Source organism: Primulina huaijiensis, chromosome 14, assembly GCF_012295235.1.
Source record: "Primulina huaijiensis isolate GDHJ02 chromosome 14, ASM1229523v2, whole genome shotgun sequence".
NCBI classification, from domain to species: domain Eukaryota; kingdom Viridiplantae; phylum Streptophyta; class Magnoliopsida; order Lamiales; family Gesneriaceae; genus Primulina; species Primulina huaijiensis.
The window spans coordinates 19,270,836-19,290,743 of NC_133319.1; the positions used below are offsets into that span (position 1 = coordinate 19,270,836).

General features: G+C 33.1%; 2 protein-coding genes across 2 annotated transcripts; both read right to left on the bottom strand.

The window, feature by feature from the left end:
* Positions 1–8,007: 8,007 nt before the first annotated feature.
* On the bottom strand, positions 8,008–10,509 carry LOC140956527 (pumilio homolog 12-like). Its single transcript, XM_073413296.1, has 5 exons — positions 9,268–10,509; positions 9,002–9,164; positions 8,754–8,920; positions 8,410–8,668; positions 8,008–8,306 (listed from the first exon to the last, which is right to left on the bottom strand). The coding sequence occupies exons 1-5, from the start codon at positions 10,506–10,508 to the stop codon at positions 8,190–8,192; spliced, it is 1,947 nt and encodes a 648-aa protein (XP_073269397.1). The 5' UTR covers position 10,509; the 3' UTR covers positions 8,008–8,189.
* Positions 10,510–17,003: 6,494 nt separating this feature from the next.
* On the bottom strand, positions 17,004–19,387 carry LOC140957823 (probable indole-3-acetic acid-amido synthetase GH3.1). Its single transcript, XM_073415214.1, has 3 exons — positions 18,952–19,387; positions 18,749–18,850; positions 17,004–18,635 (listed from the first exon to the last, which is right to left on the bottom strand). Exons 1-3 carry the CDS (start codon positions 19,269–19,271, stop codon positions 17,237–17,239), a joined length of 1,821 nt encoding a protein of 606 aa, XP_073271315.1. The 5' UTR covers positions 19,272–19,387; the 3' UTR covers positions 17,004–17,236.
* Positions 19,388–19,908: the final 521 nt, after the last annotated feature.

Consider the following 19,908-nt stretch of genomic DNA (forward strand, 5'->3'; position numbering starts at 1 on the left):
AAAAAACAAATGAACACATAATTTTCATTTACCACAAATAAAAATATATTTATGGTATAATCAATCTTCAAAATTCACTTTTTTGTCGAGTAAATCTGATATACGATTGAAATAATTTACGCACATATATGAGCAAAAAATATTAAACAAAGTGTAGTAGATAATTTTGTTTCATTAAAAAAAAAAAAGCTAAGAAGACAAACGAAAACATAATTTTTAATAAACATCATTTTCTAGTTGCAAATGAAAAGGACAAGTTATGGTTAGGCAGCTACTTGATTTCATTGAGTAGACAAGGAAAGATGGATTTTTTAAGTAAACAATTTGATTTGCTTCTTCAAAGGGTTTCGGTTATGTAAAGACTACACATACCATGTGATGAAAGAATATGATAGCTCCCATTTCTTTGTTTTACCGCTCTCCCGATACATGAACTCTTGGTACATGTCAAAACAAAGAGTAGGTTTTTTGTGAGACGGTCTCATAAATCTTTATTTGTGAGACGGTTCAACCCTACCCATATTCACAATAAAAAGTAATATTCTTAGCATAAAAAATAATATTTCTTCATTGATGACTCAAATAAGAGACCTGTCTCACAAAATACGACTCATGAGACCGTCTCATACAAGTTTTTGCCCAAAACAAATTAACCAACTTACAACTCATAAGAATCATATTATATATTATTTTTGTAACATTGTGTACCAGTTCAAAAACCAAATTTCAATGGTTTTTTGATAACGCTCATAATAATTTCCGACGGGGGTTGGAATATCGATTTTTTGTTTTTATTTTTATCAAAAGTAATAGAAGATAATATTTAAATTTATTCTAAAAATACTTTTATACAAAAAATGTCCCTATTCACCAAATTTGACGGAAGTGAAATTGCCAAAACTTTAGTTGGTTAAAAGAGAACAAAAGACTAGACGAGTCATGCTTTTATCCTGTGTGCGTCATTTGTTTCAATAATTCAAACATAATAATGGGCATAGCACATTATTAGAACATGTTCCACCGTTTGTATTTTTGTTGTTGTCTGAAATGTTACGAAGACGAGAATTTTTCGGTGCAATTTGCAACTGAGGTGGATTTTGGACGTATTTACAAATTATATATATATTTATAATTTGAGCTGATATGATGACCTATAGTTTATCTGATATCAAAATCTCAAGTTTGAGACGATGTTTCGAGTTTTACACCCAATTGTCATAACCCTTTCTTCAACTCAAAAAAAAAATTTATACAAGCAATGATATTAAAATATATATAACCATTATTTGAAACTAAAATTTTTCATATGAAAATCTAAAATCAAAAATAAAATTAGTGAAATCGATTATTTTTTTACTTTGTTTCCACGTGCGCCAATAATTAAATTGGTTAATATATGTTTTTTTACGAGTTGTAATGGGGAAATTGGCCCACAAACCCTATCATCCCAACAAAAAAATCTATCGGATAATTTGTTTAGTCAATCGCTTCATCAATTTGTGGTGTGAAAATTGGTGATGTGATCACTCATTTGTATCGCCCTTTATTTAATTAAATTAATTTTTTAAGTATATGGATTATATTTTTTTTATTAATATCATGTAAAAATTATTAATGAGATTTACTTTCTTTGTGTGATACGGTCTCACATGTTTACAAATATGAGATATGTCGATTTGATTCGTACTTTTCATTAAAAATAAAATATTCTTAACATAAAACGTAATAGTTTTTCTTGATTTGAGTCGATTCGGAGATCCGTATCGTAAAATTAACAATTAATTAATTGCCCAAATAATGAAAAAGTGAAACAAATATTCTTATTTGATCTCTCATTTGTTGAAAATTAATCTTGAAAATATTTTCTGTCTTTCTCGAGTTCAAATATATTATGTAAGATCGAACGCTTTTCGTTTTACCAAAAATTATAGTTGGTGTTAATATTTTAACATGTATATATAGCAGCTCAAGTATCACGGTTCGATCGCTTTTCAGCAGGGATAATTATTACACCAAACAACATCTCTCTCAATAGTTACACTTATTGCAATCAATTTCTGTGACCTTGACTCTGATATCAATTATATGACCGAACGATTGTCACTATTTTAAAAAGATATATTTGGTGGTAACAATACAACTCAAATCGTTTAAATAGTATAGTAACTCAAATCTCACGATTTGAATTTTCTTCCCAAAAAAAATAAAATAAAATTCATTGCAATCGATAAGTTAGATGAAACATTAAAATAAACAAGCATTTGAAATCTGAATTATTGACCAACAACCTTCTTGCTATGCGGTCACTGCTGGTAGGTTTGGGGTCTTTTTCAATTAAATGGTTTGAGTCAATTTGTGTTTGTTGATTATAATGTAAAGCATGTTGATAAAATTCTTCTGTAACAGTGCATATGATTATGGTACAATTATCATCTTACGATTTAACGTTAGATGATAATTTATACATAACAACTCAAGTTAATTATTTTCGACGGTTCGGTAATAACTTTGGCCACAAATTTTATCTATTGATCACTCGAGGTGAAATTTGAGAAAACATAGAATTTCCCCACAATCAATAGTATCTTTTGGTGTCCAAAGAGTTGAAAGAGACGCTTCCTAAAAAAGCCCAGGTGATAGCAAATGAAAGTACTACTTTTATAATCTTTATTTTATCTTTTTGACTTAAGTAGGTGACTTTGTCTGTTGAATGGAACTAATAAAGAAGAAGCACTATATGTAATTACGACGAGGTCACCTTTTCAATAATATTTTTTTTATATAAAAAATTTTTTTTTTACTCTAAATATAGATCAAGTCGATCTTTCTCATTAATATTGATCTTTAATACCGTCTCATTGAACAAGAAACCTCATGTTGTTTGAGGTAAACGAACTTTTCACTCAGACAAAAAATATCTAAGGTAGGGAAGCTTCATAAGATTAAATTATTCTCGAATTTAAATTATATATTGGTTACACATTATCAGTCATTTTATTTATTGCATAATTTTTTTAAAAAAACTTATTATATTTTCATATTTCTCTTAAATTTTTTTAGAAAAGAGTGATTTATTATTTTATTTTACCAATTGGCTACTTACTAGATTACTGGGCCTCTTTAAAATATTGAATGTATAAGCCCAACCCATATTTCCACACTATGATGGGCATCAGACCAAAAGACAGACCTTACAAAAAATAATAAAAAACTAAAAGCTTAAATAATATTAATTCCTCTCGCTTGTTTGTCATTAATTATTTGATGGTACATAATACCAATGACCTGTAACTCATATGGTACATTCAAGTTTCGGAGGATGAAATCTTATTTTAATGTTTCAACAATAATAATAATAATAATAATTGTTAAAGTACAATAATTATTCATATTGGGTATAGTCATTGAACTACGGCGTTTGGACCGTTATGCAGTTTAAAATATTTGAGTTGCACTATTACCACCAGCTATAAAATTTGGTAAAACGACAGGCGATCGGTCCTACAATTATTATTAGATCCAAAAGCATGAGTTCAACTGTCATTCATCATAACGATTGTAATTATTAGGAAGAAGATTGTTGAGACGCAATAATTGTCTCTATTAGGTAGAGTAATCGAACTATTAAGCTTGAGTTGTTATGCAATTTAAAATATTTTGATTGCACAGTTACCACAAACTATAACATTTGATAAAACGACAAGCGTCTGATCCTATAATAATAATAATAACAACAACAACAACGGTGAGAAATATATTTGTAAAAATTGGGCTAAAATATAAAAAATAATTTAGCACAATATTCAGAATCGAATAAATGATACTAAATTAAAAAGAGTAGATTTCTTGCGAGACGTTTTACGAATCTTTATCTGTGAGACGGATCAACCTTACCGATGTCCACGATAAAAAGTAATACTCTTAATACAAAAAGTAATACTTTTTCATGGATGACCCAAATAAGATATATGTCCCACAAAATACGATCCGTAAGATCGTCTCATACAAGTTTTTGTCAATTAAAAATTGTAAACTCAAATTTGAGTTATAATGGTATAGTGAAAAAACATAAGGTAGTACAAAGTTGGTTATAATTAAATTTTAATAAAGAAACGAGGTATCAAAAAATATATTATATTATACGATGAAAAAAATCTTTCAAATATTGATTAAATAGTTTATGTTTTTTTGTGAGATTTTTTAACATAATTTATATATTTTATATGAGTCGACTTGATCCATATATATAATGAAAAATAATACTTTTAATATAAAGAATATTATATTTTATGAGTAGAGTTTAAAGATCTAACTTTTAAAACATATATGTTAAAGACTTTTGTATAAATTGTTCATTATAAATGAAAAATGAATTTATATATTAATATAAAAATAATAGTTTTTTGTTACTGAAAGCAAAATATATTATCATTTAAAATTAAATAAAAAGTATTTCCACTCCCTTTGGTGATTTATTGGCATTGATTGATGAGTAGGTCTCACGTGAGACCGTCTCATGGATCTTAATCTGTAAGACGGGTCAATCCTATCCATATTCACAATAAAAAATAATACTCTTAGCATAAAAAGTAATACTTTTTCATGGATGACCCAAATAAAAGATCCGTCTCACAAATACGACCCGTGAGACCGTCTCACACAAGTTTTTGCCTTGATTGATGTGCCAAAATGTCAGATGCACAAAAATCTTGCACGTGTAATGTTGATCTACAATTTTACCCAAATATCTCGATACGATATTTTTACAATTATCTTCTATATTAAAATAATTATACATTATTTTAAAAATTTTGTTATAGGGTCCGGGAATAGTAATTCTCTGCGATAAAAGCCACAATTATTATATAATTTAAAAATTTTAATCAATTTTTACATTTTTTACTTTACAAAGTCACAGCAAATTTGTATTTTAATATTCTTATGTTATAATATTTATCATTTAATAATTTTATTTAAACTGATCATGGGTTTTGTATTTCATGTTTTCAAAAAAAGTAGGTCTCTTGTGAGACGGTCTCACGGATTTTTATGTGTGAAACGGGTCAATCATACCGATATTCACTATAAAAAGTAATACTTTTTCGAAGATAACCCATATAAGAGATCCGTTTCACAAAATACGATCCGTGAGACCGTCTCACACAAGTTTTTGCCTTTCAAAAATAAATTTTTTTTCCCAAAAATATCGTTGGTATTTTTTAATAGGAAAGCTAGAAACAAGATATTAGAACTACCATATTTAAAACTATTAGTTATAAATTTTGATTTATTGATCGGCTTTGGATATTAAAGATAGATATATGCATCCATAACTAAAATTGATTATTGAGATGAAATCACTTTCATATACAAAAATTCGAATAGAGCGTCGATTTTTCGAGTTTCTTGAATATAAATCCAACTGATATAACTTGGATTTTTTTTTTATTTTTTTTGTCCGAAACCACTAAATTCATTAGATATTGCTTATTACGCATAGATACTTTCCTATGTAACTCATGTGAAAAATAAATCTTATATTACACACATTAAATATACATAAACAAAAATAATGAGAAACGATAAACTTATTTCCTCTCATTTTGAAGTATTGGATGTCATTTTGTTTTATTTTCTCATTTATTTTTTTGTCAGATGATTTTAATATGAATAATATGATCTTAATTCTCGTCATATGTACACGTAAGAGAAAATCAATACCAAATAAATCATATTTGATAGATTTAATAGTTTCGAGGAAAAAAATCAAAACAAAAAAATCTAAATTATTATATAAAAATCAAATTTTAATAAGATATATGATTAAAACTCAAAATATGTGTAGTTATTCAGCAAGTAAAGGGAGAAAGGTGAAATAAATCTTAGTGTGGGGTATGTATGTGTAGTGTGTACCTTAATAATATAGATAAATTATTAACTAATCACAAATAACTAAACTCAGTACAAAAATTAATACTCCAACACAATTTCCTATAATAGAAGAAAATTAAATTCAAATTTTATATTTGGTGCCACTGCCATAATATTTAAAAATAAAATAAAAAAAAATAAAAAATGATGATTATAATAACATTAATAAAATAAATAAAAAATGATGATCATGAGCATTATCATCTTCCTTCCATTCCAAAGCCCATAACTCATTCCGTACCAAAAATGGCCTTATGCGAAAGGGAATTTGGGGTCCAATATCATATGTTTTCGAGTAGGTTCGGAAATGTTCCTAACATTGTTCATGATCCAACCAAACATTGAATCCCTCGCTTCTATAAATACCAATGCGCACTTTATCGCATATATTCAATGCAACAGAGGCGCCATGAAAATTTCCTCCAGCTTTCTCTGCTTCTTTCTTCTCTGCGCTCTTCTGTTGAGCAAGTCTTTCATCGAACCCAACATGGCCAAGATTTGTAAGTCTCCATTAATATATATATAAGGGTGAAATTTATGAATTATATATGGTGTTAATGATTCGGTTTGCATGGCGCAGACGCAGTTAACTGCCAGCAGAGCTGCGGGTTGCGGTGCTCGAAGGCGGGATTGAAGGACCGGTGCCTCAAATACTGCGGGATCTGCTGCGCGAAATGCAAGTGCGTGCCGTCGGGTACTTACGGGAACAAGCACCAGTGCCCTTGTTACAGGGACTACCGTAGCTCCAAGGGCAAACCCAAGTGCCCTTGATTGATTTATTATCTCCATTAATCCCTCTGTTGTCTTGGAACTGTTGTTGTTGTTGAATAAATGGCTACAATTCTCTATGCATATTTATACTATATTATTAAATTTGAAACGATCAGAGTAATTAATTTTTGGTGTTATTGTCTGTTTTAATAATTATACATATTAATACAATGTTAAAACTATAATGTAAGTTACATGTAGTTATGCGGATAGAATCTCTGTATTTTAGGCATTAAGTTAAAGTTATAGGTTCAATTCTTGGTATGATCATTTTTTTTGTTGCTTTTTCTATTTCTTTTTTAATTTATATGTCAAAATTGCAGTATAGTTCATCACTATTTCTTTGGTGTTTGTGTAGATATATTTAATATATTCACAAAATTTCTCATTTTTGTGTGTGGATGTTGAGTATAAATGAAGGACGGCAACATAATGTGTTACATGGAAGACAAAAAATTGTGTGAGACGGTCTCACAGAGCGTATTTTGTGAGACAGATTACTTATTTGAGTTATCCATAAAAAAATATTATTTTTCATTGTGAATATCGGTAGGGTTGACCCGTCTCACAGATAAAGATTCGTGAGACCATCTCACAAGAGACCTACTCTACATGGAATAATGCAGATATTCGTGGCTCTCTCAATGTGACTTATGGAGGGTTTCAAATTTTCTACATCTATTATTTTATTTTATATTAAAATTTATAACAATTAAAACCTTTTCAGTTGCTTCCTTCAATAATNAAAAAAAAAAAAAAAAAAAAAAAAGGAAATTTTTTTTAAGATAAGTAACTTTAGTTTTCGTGATAGTTAGAAAAATAATCTTGGCACAAATTTTTTTCTAAAACTAACATACTCAAATGTATATATACTCAGGGAGGGTTAGTTTTCAAAAACTAGAGAAATTTTAAAAACATTTCCCCTCGTTTCAGTCTGTTATTAACTGGATTTTACTCTCCTTTTACCAGAATTATATTTGTTCAATATTTTCCCATAAAAAATAGTTAAAAATTCTATAATAAAAATTGCCAAGGACTTTTAGATATAATCAAGTAGGTGCAAATGGAAATTATATCAGCATCAACTAAATAAAATAAAATAAATATAAATAGATAAGAGAGGAGGTCCAGCTTGACAAGGATGGGACAGTAATTAAGACAGAAGACAAACATAAATACTACAAACCTATTCGTTGAAACGAAAAAATCTGTTCAACCCATAACTCCAACAGTGGTGCCTCAAATATGACAAAAAAGACAATCTCTTCAACCCAACACTGGTGTAGTGCATAAAACAAGCCTCAAATATGACAAAAAAGACCATAAAATCTTCGAAACAACACCTCAAAACACACACACACACACACACACACACACACAAAAACATAAGTATCCAACAACAAAGAACACAAAAAGACAATCAGACATGGTCATATTCATGGCTGGGACGGGTTTAGGAGCGGAAAGGAATCCATATTTCTCGGCAATCAGATGCAATGCCTTGTTTTCACCTTGTTTAGCAGAACATTTTTTCCATAGAGATGGTTATGCAAGTCATTAAAGTGTTGCAAAATCAGATTATTCAAAGTCTTGCGAGTGGCTCCCTGCAAGATAGGATAACACCATATTAACCTTAAATTATGTTCATGATTTCGAGATCGTAAAGAAACAAACAGAGACTAGCATAGTTTACAGAGGTTGTAGTACCGTGGCGTATCTCTTGGCAGATTGTACAACATAGTTGCCATAAGGATCTAGCACGACATTCAAGAAACTGGGGCTGCTAGTGATCTCATTGATGATTTGAGGTGCATATATTTCTTGAGATGCTTTCATCAATCTCTCCACTACATTGCTTCCATACTTGTCCATCGAGAGGGAAACGAAATTCCCTCTCAGTCCAGCTACCATACCTTTTATCACATTTGGAATCTCGAGTCCTATGACATGCTGCACTACATAATTCCTGAAACCCGAAAAATTTTGGATTTTATACAAAAATTTCCAAGTCGGATATGCGAAGGAATCGCACGCATGTGTGTAATACGTACCCAAATTGATTTTTAGACAGTTCATGTATATTCGATATTATTTCTGCGAGAATATGCAGTTGGCTTTCCAGTGGACTGTCTTTTGTTACGAAGACTTGCAGGAGGCAGCATCCGCTTCGGTTGGTCGCGATTTGGAAACAATTATCAGCTATCACATTGAGTATTTTCTGTGAAAATCAAAGATACTGCTATTAGATATGGTAGATTAATTTGTCATTAAAAATAAGATGACGTTAAGCAACAAATACCTCAGTTTCTTCAGCAGGGAAGATCTTTATGCAATGCTGAATAACCCGAGAACCGATATGGTTGTTCACGAGCCGAACGGTGATGTGTTCGAAGATGGATAGCATATGAGATACAAGCTCTGGTGCCACGAGACACTCGACAAACTTCTGGATAGATTGAGATCTGCAAAGAAACACGAAAATCCGGGACTCGAATTATTACGTTTGAGGTGTTGTTTAAATTAAGTTATAGTTTACATATATTGTAGGAGCGATTTGAAATATACCCTTGAGGGTCGAGGCAGACAGCGATGAGTGAGTCTTCATCCGCAGTCACCAAAGAAACCAACTGTGACATCTGCTCTTCATCGCAGACTTCAAAGAGCTTTTGAATCACATAATTACCGAACCGATCACACATCAACGTATGTATGCGATCTTTCAGCTCAGAAAAGATCATCAGGACGTCCTCCGATCTCCCTTCATCAAGTTTTTGGTGCAATAATCGGCAACCGTATTGATCCATTGCTTCCAAAAACACCCCGCCCTTCAAATCGTCCACAGAAGAATAAGTAACACTTTGGGCGGAACCATGGCCATAACCATTGCGAGGAGAGGGGATCGATGATGCCAAGCTATTCGAGTTAACCCCGGTTATGGAAATTGGCATGTGCTTCGAAAAGTTGAATCCGTTACGAGGTTTATAGCCATTGATATTCATCCCTCGATTATATGAATTAACACCTCCCAAAATATTCTTAATTCTATTGGAATCTCTATTTACCCAATATGAATCCGGGATCAGAAAACGATCTTCGAAATCCGGATAGACTTGGGGTAGCTTGAACCCCTCTGCAGCAGCAGAAGCCCGCAGTGCCTGCAGATCTCCATAGGATAACGGTGGTGGTATTTCATTGCCACGAAGCCAATTAAGTGACGAACTGTTTTGACCTTCGGGGGCGGCCCGGCCATAAACACACAGTGGCTCCGATAAACCCGATTGTTCACGATCCTCCAAGAATTTGAGTCGGGCAAATTCGGCTTCCAGGGCAAATTCATCACGAAAACTAGGGCTTACACGACCATAATCCGTCAAAGGGGGACCCCGAAAGCTTTCGCCTCCGGGGAAGAAAGGATCCCGTCTGGGCTGTTGGAGGTTGTTTCTTGCAGGAACAGGCTGTGAATAGATGGCACCGTTATCACTCGGTGCAAGATTCTGACGCCTGAAGTAATCGGGGTAGAAAGCATCCGGCTGAAGAGGGTGGTTTCTTGCGGCTGGGCCAGTGGTGCGAAAAGGCGGAAGATGGTTCTCCGGCATGTTCCCGGAGGGAACAAGCACTTCGCCGAGACTCTCCCTCGATGCGCTACTTCGGGACCAATACTCCCTAGGGTAGAAAGGCTCGATTTCTGGGTGAAGATGTCTGTTCCCGGTGGTCGAAACAGCAGACGACGGTGGCTGATGACGGCTTTCTTGCATTGTTAAATCGGGGAAATACTGAAGAGAGTTAAACAAATTCTCCGTCGACATACCATCCATAGATTCACTTGACCCGCATCCTTTCCAGAAGAGATAATAAACTGGGATGCAATTATGATCCTATGCGAATTCTAAGGTAATTGGAGGAATAAAACGATTTTGATAAAAGATTTTGTTAAAAGATTTGATTGTTTCCAGATGGTAATTGTTTCCATATCTTGGGCTTTAGTTTGAAAAAGAAGAGATTGTGTTTATCTCATGCATGCAACATAAGATTTTTATTCTAGGAAAGATTCTGAAAATATTTTTTTTTTATCTATTAATTTTCCTATTTGTATTTTGGTTAACCGAGCTTTCAAAGTTTGATTTTCGTACATTAACTTTGATTTTTTCTTATCATCGCTTTCATCTAATTTTTATGTTTTCTTCTTTCAAAATTTTAGCATATATTTTGGCATTATAATAATTTAAATCTATCATTAATATAAATTTCATTAGTTGTGATTTGCAAGATCACCCTTGTCACTTATTAACCTTTCCCAAAAAGATGGAGTTATGATAAAATTTCATCTATCGTTATGAACTTGAAGCAATAATCTTATCATAACTATGTCCATCATCCTGGTTAAAACTTTGATAATAGTTATATTTGGTTTCTAATACGATTAAATTTTATTTCACATAATCTATATTTATATACTTTATATAAAGGTTGAGGTATTTAGTGGTCTGAATTTGTGACAACAATTAGTTTTTACGAAAATACCTTATTCATTTATATAAGCAAAGTTTTTGATATAATTTACTCATAACTGAAATATCTAATCTATTTTAAAAATTCACATATAATTTTTACAAATCACATATTCAATATAATTGCATTATCTTTATCCAAATAATAATTAAAAACTATAACAAAAATTTTGAATTAACTCGATCTATTAATGATCATGTTTATATACGTAATAGTCATTATTTTACACACGCAACGCGTGTATGTCGTTCGTTAGTATTATATCCTCCTCATAACACTGTTATTTTTTGGGAAAATAGTGTTTTTGGTCATGTAGATTTGATTATTTGAGATTTTGATCCTCTATTTTCAAAATTGCAGTACTCTAGCCTTTTTATTTTATTTTGTAATTTTGGTTTTTTTTTTATGTGGTACTGGTTTAATGTTGTGTGTTTCCGAATTGATAATGACATAGCACTCAGATGTAGAGTGTTAAGCTAGAATTTCTGATGGAAAAAAAACTAAATTTCTTTGGTTAATTAAGACGATATTTAATTTTTTTTTTCTTCTTTCAAAATTTTAAAAACATATACATTCTATATTATACATTTTTTTGTGGATATCTACATTCTAATTACTGTATTATTAAAGTTGAAGGACTTTGAATAATTAACTTTAGTATCATGATAAAAAATTTTATAAACAAAAAATATTCATCTATTCTAATGAGCTCCCTCCGAATGAACAAGCGAAAGAACCTATACTTCGTGGCGATTGAGCAATACAAAATCAAGTCTTTATGATAGACAGATGGAACTCAGGCCTACTCTAACTTTTTTTTACCGGTTGTCTCAATGACTAATCTCCTGCCCTGCCCATTTTACGCTTTCCTCCTTGCTATTGAGTTTGCAAAGAAAGAACTTTAAGGTCTATGAATCTCCTCATTCGTCCAACATCCTTTTCTTTCTTCTTAAGTTAAGAAAAGATCGGAGAGCTAAATGAGTAAGCGCAGAGGTCTCTGGTAGAGATCTCGAGCGATATCTGTCAACAATTATTAGGCAGTGTTCATATTTGTTATTTTTAATACTTAATTATTTTTTAAAAAATCAAAATTTCCCAGTTTCGTTAGGTCATACATGAGGTTCACGTATTTAAAGATTGTAATATATATTTCAAATAAAATACGATTTAATCTCCACACACACGATACAAAAAAAAAAGTCAACCAGCCATCAAAAGGTATTCGAGTTGACAAAGTAGGTGAGTGTCTGGTCAATGATCAGAAGTACTTTGATTCCCTACATCAACATATTCTCGGACGAGCTTGTCACACAGAGCTTGTCCAATGTGGTTTGCTTAGCTAACGTGGTTTGCATGCTATTGCGTTAGTTTGGTGCATAAATTATTCTTATAAATTTCTGTTAGTTGTTCCACATTAGTTGGATAAAATACCTGGAATTTGTATATATGGACTTAGACAATCATCCCCATCTAGCTAGCTTTCGGGATTGAGTTAGGTCAAAGTTTCAATCTTAACATGATATCAAAGCTCATGTTCCACTGTTATTTGTTTGACTGCCCATAGTTGGACCACCGATTCTGTCCATAGTTGAGTCATTTGTAAACTTCACGCTCCAGATATTCATTCCTGAGCGTGAGGGGTGTGTTAGTTGTCCCACATCGGTTGGATAAAATATCTGAGAATTGCATATATGGACTTGGACAATCCTCATTTCTTGAGCTAGTTTTTAAGGTTGAGTTAGGTCGAAGTTCTAATCTTAACATGGTATCGATCAAAGCTCAGGTTTCACTGTTATGTGTTGGACTGCCCATAGTTGGGCCACCCGTTCTGCCCATAGTTAGGTCATTTGTAAACTTCACGCTCCAAATGTGCATTCTAGGCATGAGGGGTGTGTTAGTTGTTCTACATCGGTTGGATAAAATACTTGAAAATTGCATATATGGACTTGGACAATCATCTTCCCTTGAGCTAGCTTTTAGGGTTGAGTTAAGTTCAATTTTCAATCTTAAAAATTTCAATAATCGGAAAAAATAATGGGACAACCGGTAATTATTTCATAAAATATTAAGAAAATCGTGATGGGGCATACATATGCGCGTGTGTATATAATCAGGATTGACCATATAATTCAGAGTGTGAGCCAGCAAGTCACTAACAAATAATTGGTGAGCTTCTCTATCAAAACAAAGCTAACGTGGAACGAATTTTATGATAAAAATCAAGAATATCTTTTCGTCAACATGCTTCGAAATTAATTAGAACTCGTGCAGTCATACCCGATTGATAGATCGATAAAATCGAGCTTATGAAAGCTTCAGTTATACCTCAAATTCGTCGTTTCTTGATCAAATGAATTTGTACGATTTCTTTTCGAGTCAACCTCGACTTGGTTCACATTACATGCCGACTGTCAAAGTCGTTTATATTTGAGATAAGATATTAAGAAAGGGAAGGAAAAGGAGAAATGTGGGTGAGTCAATAGGTCGAACCTGTGGTGGGTGCATAGCAGGTCATGTGCCGTCGCACCGCACATTTGACTGATGGGCCACCCGTCTGTCTGCCGCACATGTGACCGCTTTGAACCTCCGGTGGGGCTGATTTTTTACGTGTGAGTGAGTTGTATAGTGGGCTAATAGTTGCTGTATTTCCTTGTTTTGGATACGACGAACTATTCTCAACAGATGTAGATTATTATTATTATTATTTTAAAGATTTTTTTATATAAAAAAAATTATGATAATATTATAACAGCTTTGTTTGGACAAATACTTATAAAATCTTTTAATAAAAGTGTTTTTTACAAGATTTCTATAAAATGTTTTAAATGTTGTTTTAAAAATAAATTTATATTTAGACAATTATTTTATAAAAAATGTTTTTAGAGTTGATAAAATCTGTGGTTATTCTAGAAATATTAAAAAATACCTCCCAATTTTTCTTTTAAAACTATATTCGGATAACACATATTTTAAATTTTTTCGTTTATATAACACTAAAAACGTTTTTAAAGTACTTGTTCAAACAATGTCTTTAAAGATAATTAATCTCTTGTATTCTTAAAATCGATGGTATTTCATAATATTTAGTCTTTTAGATTAGGTCATTAGGAGTGATAATGGTCATTTGTAATGATGCAATGATACCTATATCCGTTAAATGTGACAATTTATATTGTAATATTATATTTTATGAATTTATCGTAGTTAAAGAGAGAAAATATAGATTTATCATACAACATTTAAAACAATTTCATATCGGGGAGGCGATCCCCCTTCCGGCACACTTTCCCCCTTCCGGCACACTTTCCCGTCCGCCATCGCATCGGACGGATCATGGTCTAATTTGAAAATAGTAAAAACATAAATACACTGTTTTTAGAGGGATGTTATTGTATACCCAAGTATATATGTATGATAGGAAATATTGCACAAAATGAAGCATGCAAATTCATCTCGAAAATCATCGACGGTTTATTGTTCATCTGACGTCAAAATCCTAAATTTGAGCTGAGATATCATGTTCGATACTTGATTTTAATAAACATCCCTCTCAGCAAAAAATTAATCTTATCCATATAGACAGAAGCACAGGATGGATACCAAAATTGTTTCCATAATTTGCTTGTCTCGACTCTCTGTATTATGAAAAGTATTATCATGTTTGACATTAAGACCCTACCAAAATTATTGCGTTTCGTAATTAAGTATATTTTAATGGAATTCGCTATTTAATTTTGTGAGATTTTTAATTTCATAATTATTTGGATTTGGCATTTTCATATTGAGTTAAAGAGGTTCCTTAAATAAAAAATTGGTAAAATATTGATGTACAAATATGGAAACCAATTCCTACCATTAATAAAATTAGTGTATGTGAATAATGTAGACTTTATATGAAGAGTAAGTTTTTGTCAGACGAACTCACGAATTTTTATCTATAGACGGGTCAACCCTACCGATATTCACAATAAAAGTAATACTTTTAGCATAAAAAGTAATATTTTTTCATGGATGACCCATATAAGAGATTCGACCCACGAAATTGATCTGTGAGACCGTTTCACAAGAGTTTTTGTTTTATATGAAAGAGGTTGAGAAAAAATATCTACATAGTTTTTGGTGTTGAACCTTTCTTAATATATCAGCTTTGGAACTCTCGCTTCACATTTATACAAGTAAATACTGTTTGCAATCTCTAAGAACAAGTAATGATTGGGTTTTGGTTTAAAAAATTGATTTTGTATGTTTTTTAAACTCAGATTATGAGTTAACTTCTGGTTAATTTAGTTGAAATTCAAAAGTTGGTGAAATGTTGGATATATTTATATAAAAATGATTTTAGCAACAAGTTAGTATTAGAATCAATTATTTATCAATAAGTAATAAATCTTGATTTTCATCTTTTCAATTTTTGTTTTCAAATAGTACTGAATTATGATTTTTCCACACTTATTTGTATTCTATAAATTTAATCACTTCTTAAAAACATAATCTATTGCAAATACTTTGACTACTAACTTATACATTGTGATATAAGTAGATTGTGGAAACTGATGGACTTGCTGTGGTCCAAGTTCCAACGCTTTTCTCAAGGTCAATCCTATAGTCGAAGTCGTGCAAAGCTGTTGTTCACCATCCATGAAGTGTCAAGCACGGACAGAACCGAAAGCATTCCTTCTTTCAAACAAAGAGAGGAGGGCGGTGCAACTTAGGGTATCTTCAATAGGAGCGCTATCTTTTGCCTTGTGTTATTTTGATGCAAGATTGATTGCTTTAACGGGGCGTTATCTTTTGTACCAAGATAGTGTCTCACCCTACTTCGCACCAAATTTGGCGAAGGGAAAATCTCTGTGCCAAATTTAGTGCAATAATTTTCATTTTATTTTAATAAAATTATTTGTTTTTTAATAATTATTAATAATATATAAATAATTATTTAATAATTATATATTTAACATAAAAAATTGATTATAATTATTTATTAATTTTATAAGTAAATATTTAATTATTTATTTTTTTAATCATTAATAATTAAAAAATATTTCGAGAATAATTTTTTTCGTATAAGATTTAAAATAAATGGATTGGAGATGTACGTTGTATTTGGTATAAAAATCACACTATTTTACTGTAAATTTGTACCAAAATAAATTTTGTTGTTAGAGATAATCTTATCTACGCAGTTTTTTTTTTTTTTTTTTATCATTATTTTAAAAAAACTAATACATTGTGTTGTAGAGTCAAAGATCATATATATAATATTAAATTTAAAATTGCACCACCCCACGAGTTTAAGTTGCAGAAGCAATTATTGCTGTTAGACAAGTTCAATTGATTTGACAAAAATTATTTAATTTTTTTCCTATTATTTCAGTGGAATACACTGTCTCTCTATTTCCATATATATATAAACATTGCATACACATAATGTATCACCACATAAATTACAATTTCACATGTTATGTTGGATGCACGATTTGTAAACATGCGTGCGTGTGATTTTGTCACTATTTTCGATCGGTCCACCGAACTCCAATTTTTTGTCGGTAGCTGAAAATTCATAGACAAGTAATTGTCAATAAAGAAAAATTAGAATGATATAAATATCTAGACATTGAAATGGAAAACACAAATTAAATCAGAAATATCAGAATATGTGAAAATGACAAAATATATAACTTCTAAAATTCAAACGATAATGAATTCTTTACTTGATCATATGTTCTAGTCTTCTAAACAAATATAACATAATAAACGAAGAAAACTAAAGAAAAACTATTGGCCAACAGTAATTGGGAAATAACCAACCGATCACATAATAAGATGAGTTACTTTGAAGAAACTACAAAAAGAAGAAAAAGATCAATTCAGTGAACAAAGCCATATTCATACGATGTACGACATCCTTTTCACAGGTTAAGTGAACCAAACACAAGCCTAACTTTTAGACGTCGCTTTCTACTTTACATTGTACCTGATTACATAAATAACAAAAATGAAATTAAACAACAAAATGAGGAACCTTTCACTGACTTTTCTTGGTCGGACGTCGTTCTGGGGTCCAATGGGGCAATGATGGGCTAAAATGTGTTGACACTACTCTTGAGTTTAGGAGTTCCATTATTGGTGTGAAAGTCACACACCTTGGCACCTTGTATTGGTTTATGGAAGCTCCCCTGGAAATGGCGTAGTCCATCAGCTCCTCGAAGGTTCCGTTTTTCACGACTCGGATCTCGAGCGGGCCGATGGAGTTGTCGTTTACACGGCACTGGCGGTACACGGAGTTTAGTGACTCCTCCATGGCTAGGCAGCATTGGCGCAGGACTTGGTCCGTAGGGGAGTTGGCTGAGTCCTTTGCTAGCAACTCCCAATATATCACGTAATGTCCTGGGATCGAGTTTGTGTCCGCATAGCTCGTGTACTCAACCACGGACGTGTTGAATTCACGCAACAGCTGCGATGCGTTAGCCACGGCAGATTGAAGCTCGGCCTCGTCGGTCTTGTCCGAGTCGATGCTGAGTAGCACATTCTTTCGCCTCACGAAGTAGAATTGCGGGGCGGAGTTGTGGAAACCGGTGACACGGAGGATGTCACCTACTCGATATCGGTATAGGCCGGCGTAGGTGGTGATCACCAGTTCATATTCCTTGCCAATTTCTAGATCGGCAAGGTCTACAAGTTTGGGAGGCGAGGAGCCAAGGGAGGAACCGGTTGGGTTCGATCTCAGCTCGTTCGGCAAGAACTCGAAGTAGGCCATGTTCGGCATGATGGTGTAGGAAACTTCCGACGGATTGCTCATGGGATTGAGATTGAGCCCGAAATAACACTCGGAAGACGCGTACATTGTGCAGGCCTTGGGCAATCCGCCGCTGTAGTAATCAAGAGTTGGGATATATTGAGCCATCGCGCCGGTAACAATCACATCAAGATACTTGGTATTTGGCCAAATCCTGGCAATAATCCTTTCCCAATTATCCTCGCTGCACTCCTTGCAAATAAAGTCAGCCAAACATGGGTCGGGTCTCAGGATCCGGGCCATGCATTCACTGATCGAAGCGTCGGTCACTTTTGGGTTGAGAGTCCCCGTTCGGATATCCCTGGCCAATTGCTGCCAGTTCAGCTGGAGGAACCGGATGGCCCTGAGAAGCCCTGACGCGAACACCGCACCGACACGGAGGACTTGCTTCCTCTCGTAAAGGCCGCAAAGCATTTGAGTGTACATGCTTTGAAACGAGTCGGGGCAAAGGATGGCCTCGTTCGGGCTCGTGTACACGTTGTACGGGTCGTAGGACCGTCTCTTGAATTGGTCGCTTTTGTAGTAGCTGGTGAGTACGGGTCGCGCCACAAGCCCGCCGGGAGTCTTGGTCTCAGATTTTATGAACAAGAAATACAATCCTTTCCCTTTGTCCAGTTCCCGAACGTAACTGTTCCATACAAGTCACCAAAACCCATAATCATAAAACGAGATTTCGAGCCAATTAATTTTGATGTCAAATTAAAAAAAAAATCTTTTTTAGGAAAAGATTATTGTACTTACAGGTTCATAACAGGCATGAGAAGACTGTAAAGAAGCTGGCGACGATCCAGTTCTTCTTGAATTGTGGGCATGAGTTTTCTTTCACCAGCTGAAGTTCCCGAGCTGAAAAACAATAAAAAGAAAAATTCAGTTTCTTCGTCAAAAGTTGCATAACTCGACTTCAGCTGTTATAATCACAGCCTATAGTTGACAATAACAACTACCTGGTGAGGAATTCAGAGATGGGGTGAGCAGACAGAATCGGAGAGCGATCGCCATCAGCAATTCTTTGAATCAGCGGCTGGAGATCCTCATACGTAACCACCGGGACTGTCGATTTGAAAGTCTCCCGATCGATGGCTCCACCGAGCTTGTACCCGTTCAGATACTCAGTGTGGGCATTTCGGGCCAGGATTTCGGCCAAGACATTCTCCTGGACCGAATCTACGTTTCGGGTCATTTCCTCGATGAACTGAAGGGCTTTGGCGTCCTTCTCGCAGGCCGGAGGGCCTAGCGGAGATGACAAGATCAAATCAACCGCCATTTCTGCAAGCAGATTAAGAAATTTTCCTGGTTGTTGAAGAAATTTTGTTATTTGCCTAATGTTTGGGAGAGAGTAGGGAGAAAGATGATGGAGGAATATTTGGAAGAAGGTGGTGAGAAGAGGATGGGGCGTTTGGGGTATATATAGTGGCGGGAAGGAGAGAGGCTTGGAGTGACACGTCACTTGCCATGTATGTAGTGTTCTAAATACTTTGAATTTCTTGTCATGTTGGGGAGTAAATGGAATTATTGAAATACTTTATTTCTTTATTTATATTTAAATTTTTATTATAATTGTGATTGGTTTTGTATTATATTATAATGTATAAAAGAGTTGATATATTATAATGAATGAATTTTATATAAAGTATACATGTAAATGTTTATCCAATAATATATCTTATTATATTGTAATACATGTCCACTGGTTTCAAAAAGATGTGAAAATGGTTTATAATGAATTTCAGCAAATTCTTGTAGTAATTTAAGTTAATCATTTTCGTAAAATTATGACAAATATAACGAGCAATTACGTTCTTCAAGTATAGTAGTTGGGAGAAATAATATTTAAGATGAATAAATGAAATGAGATATTTAAAATACAATCAAACTAATTTAATATTGAGTATGTATCGTCA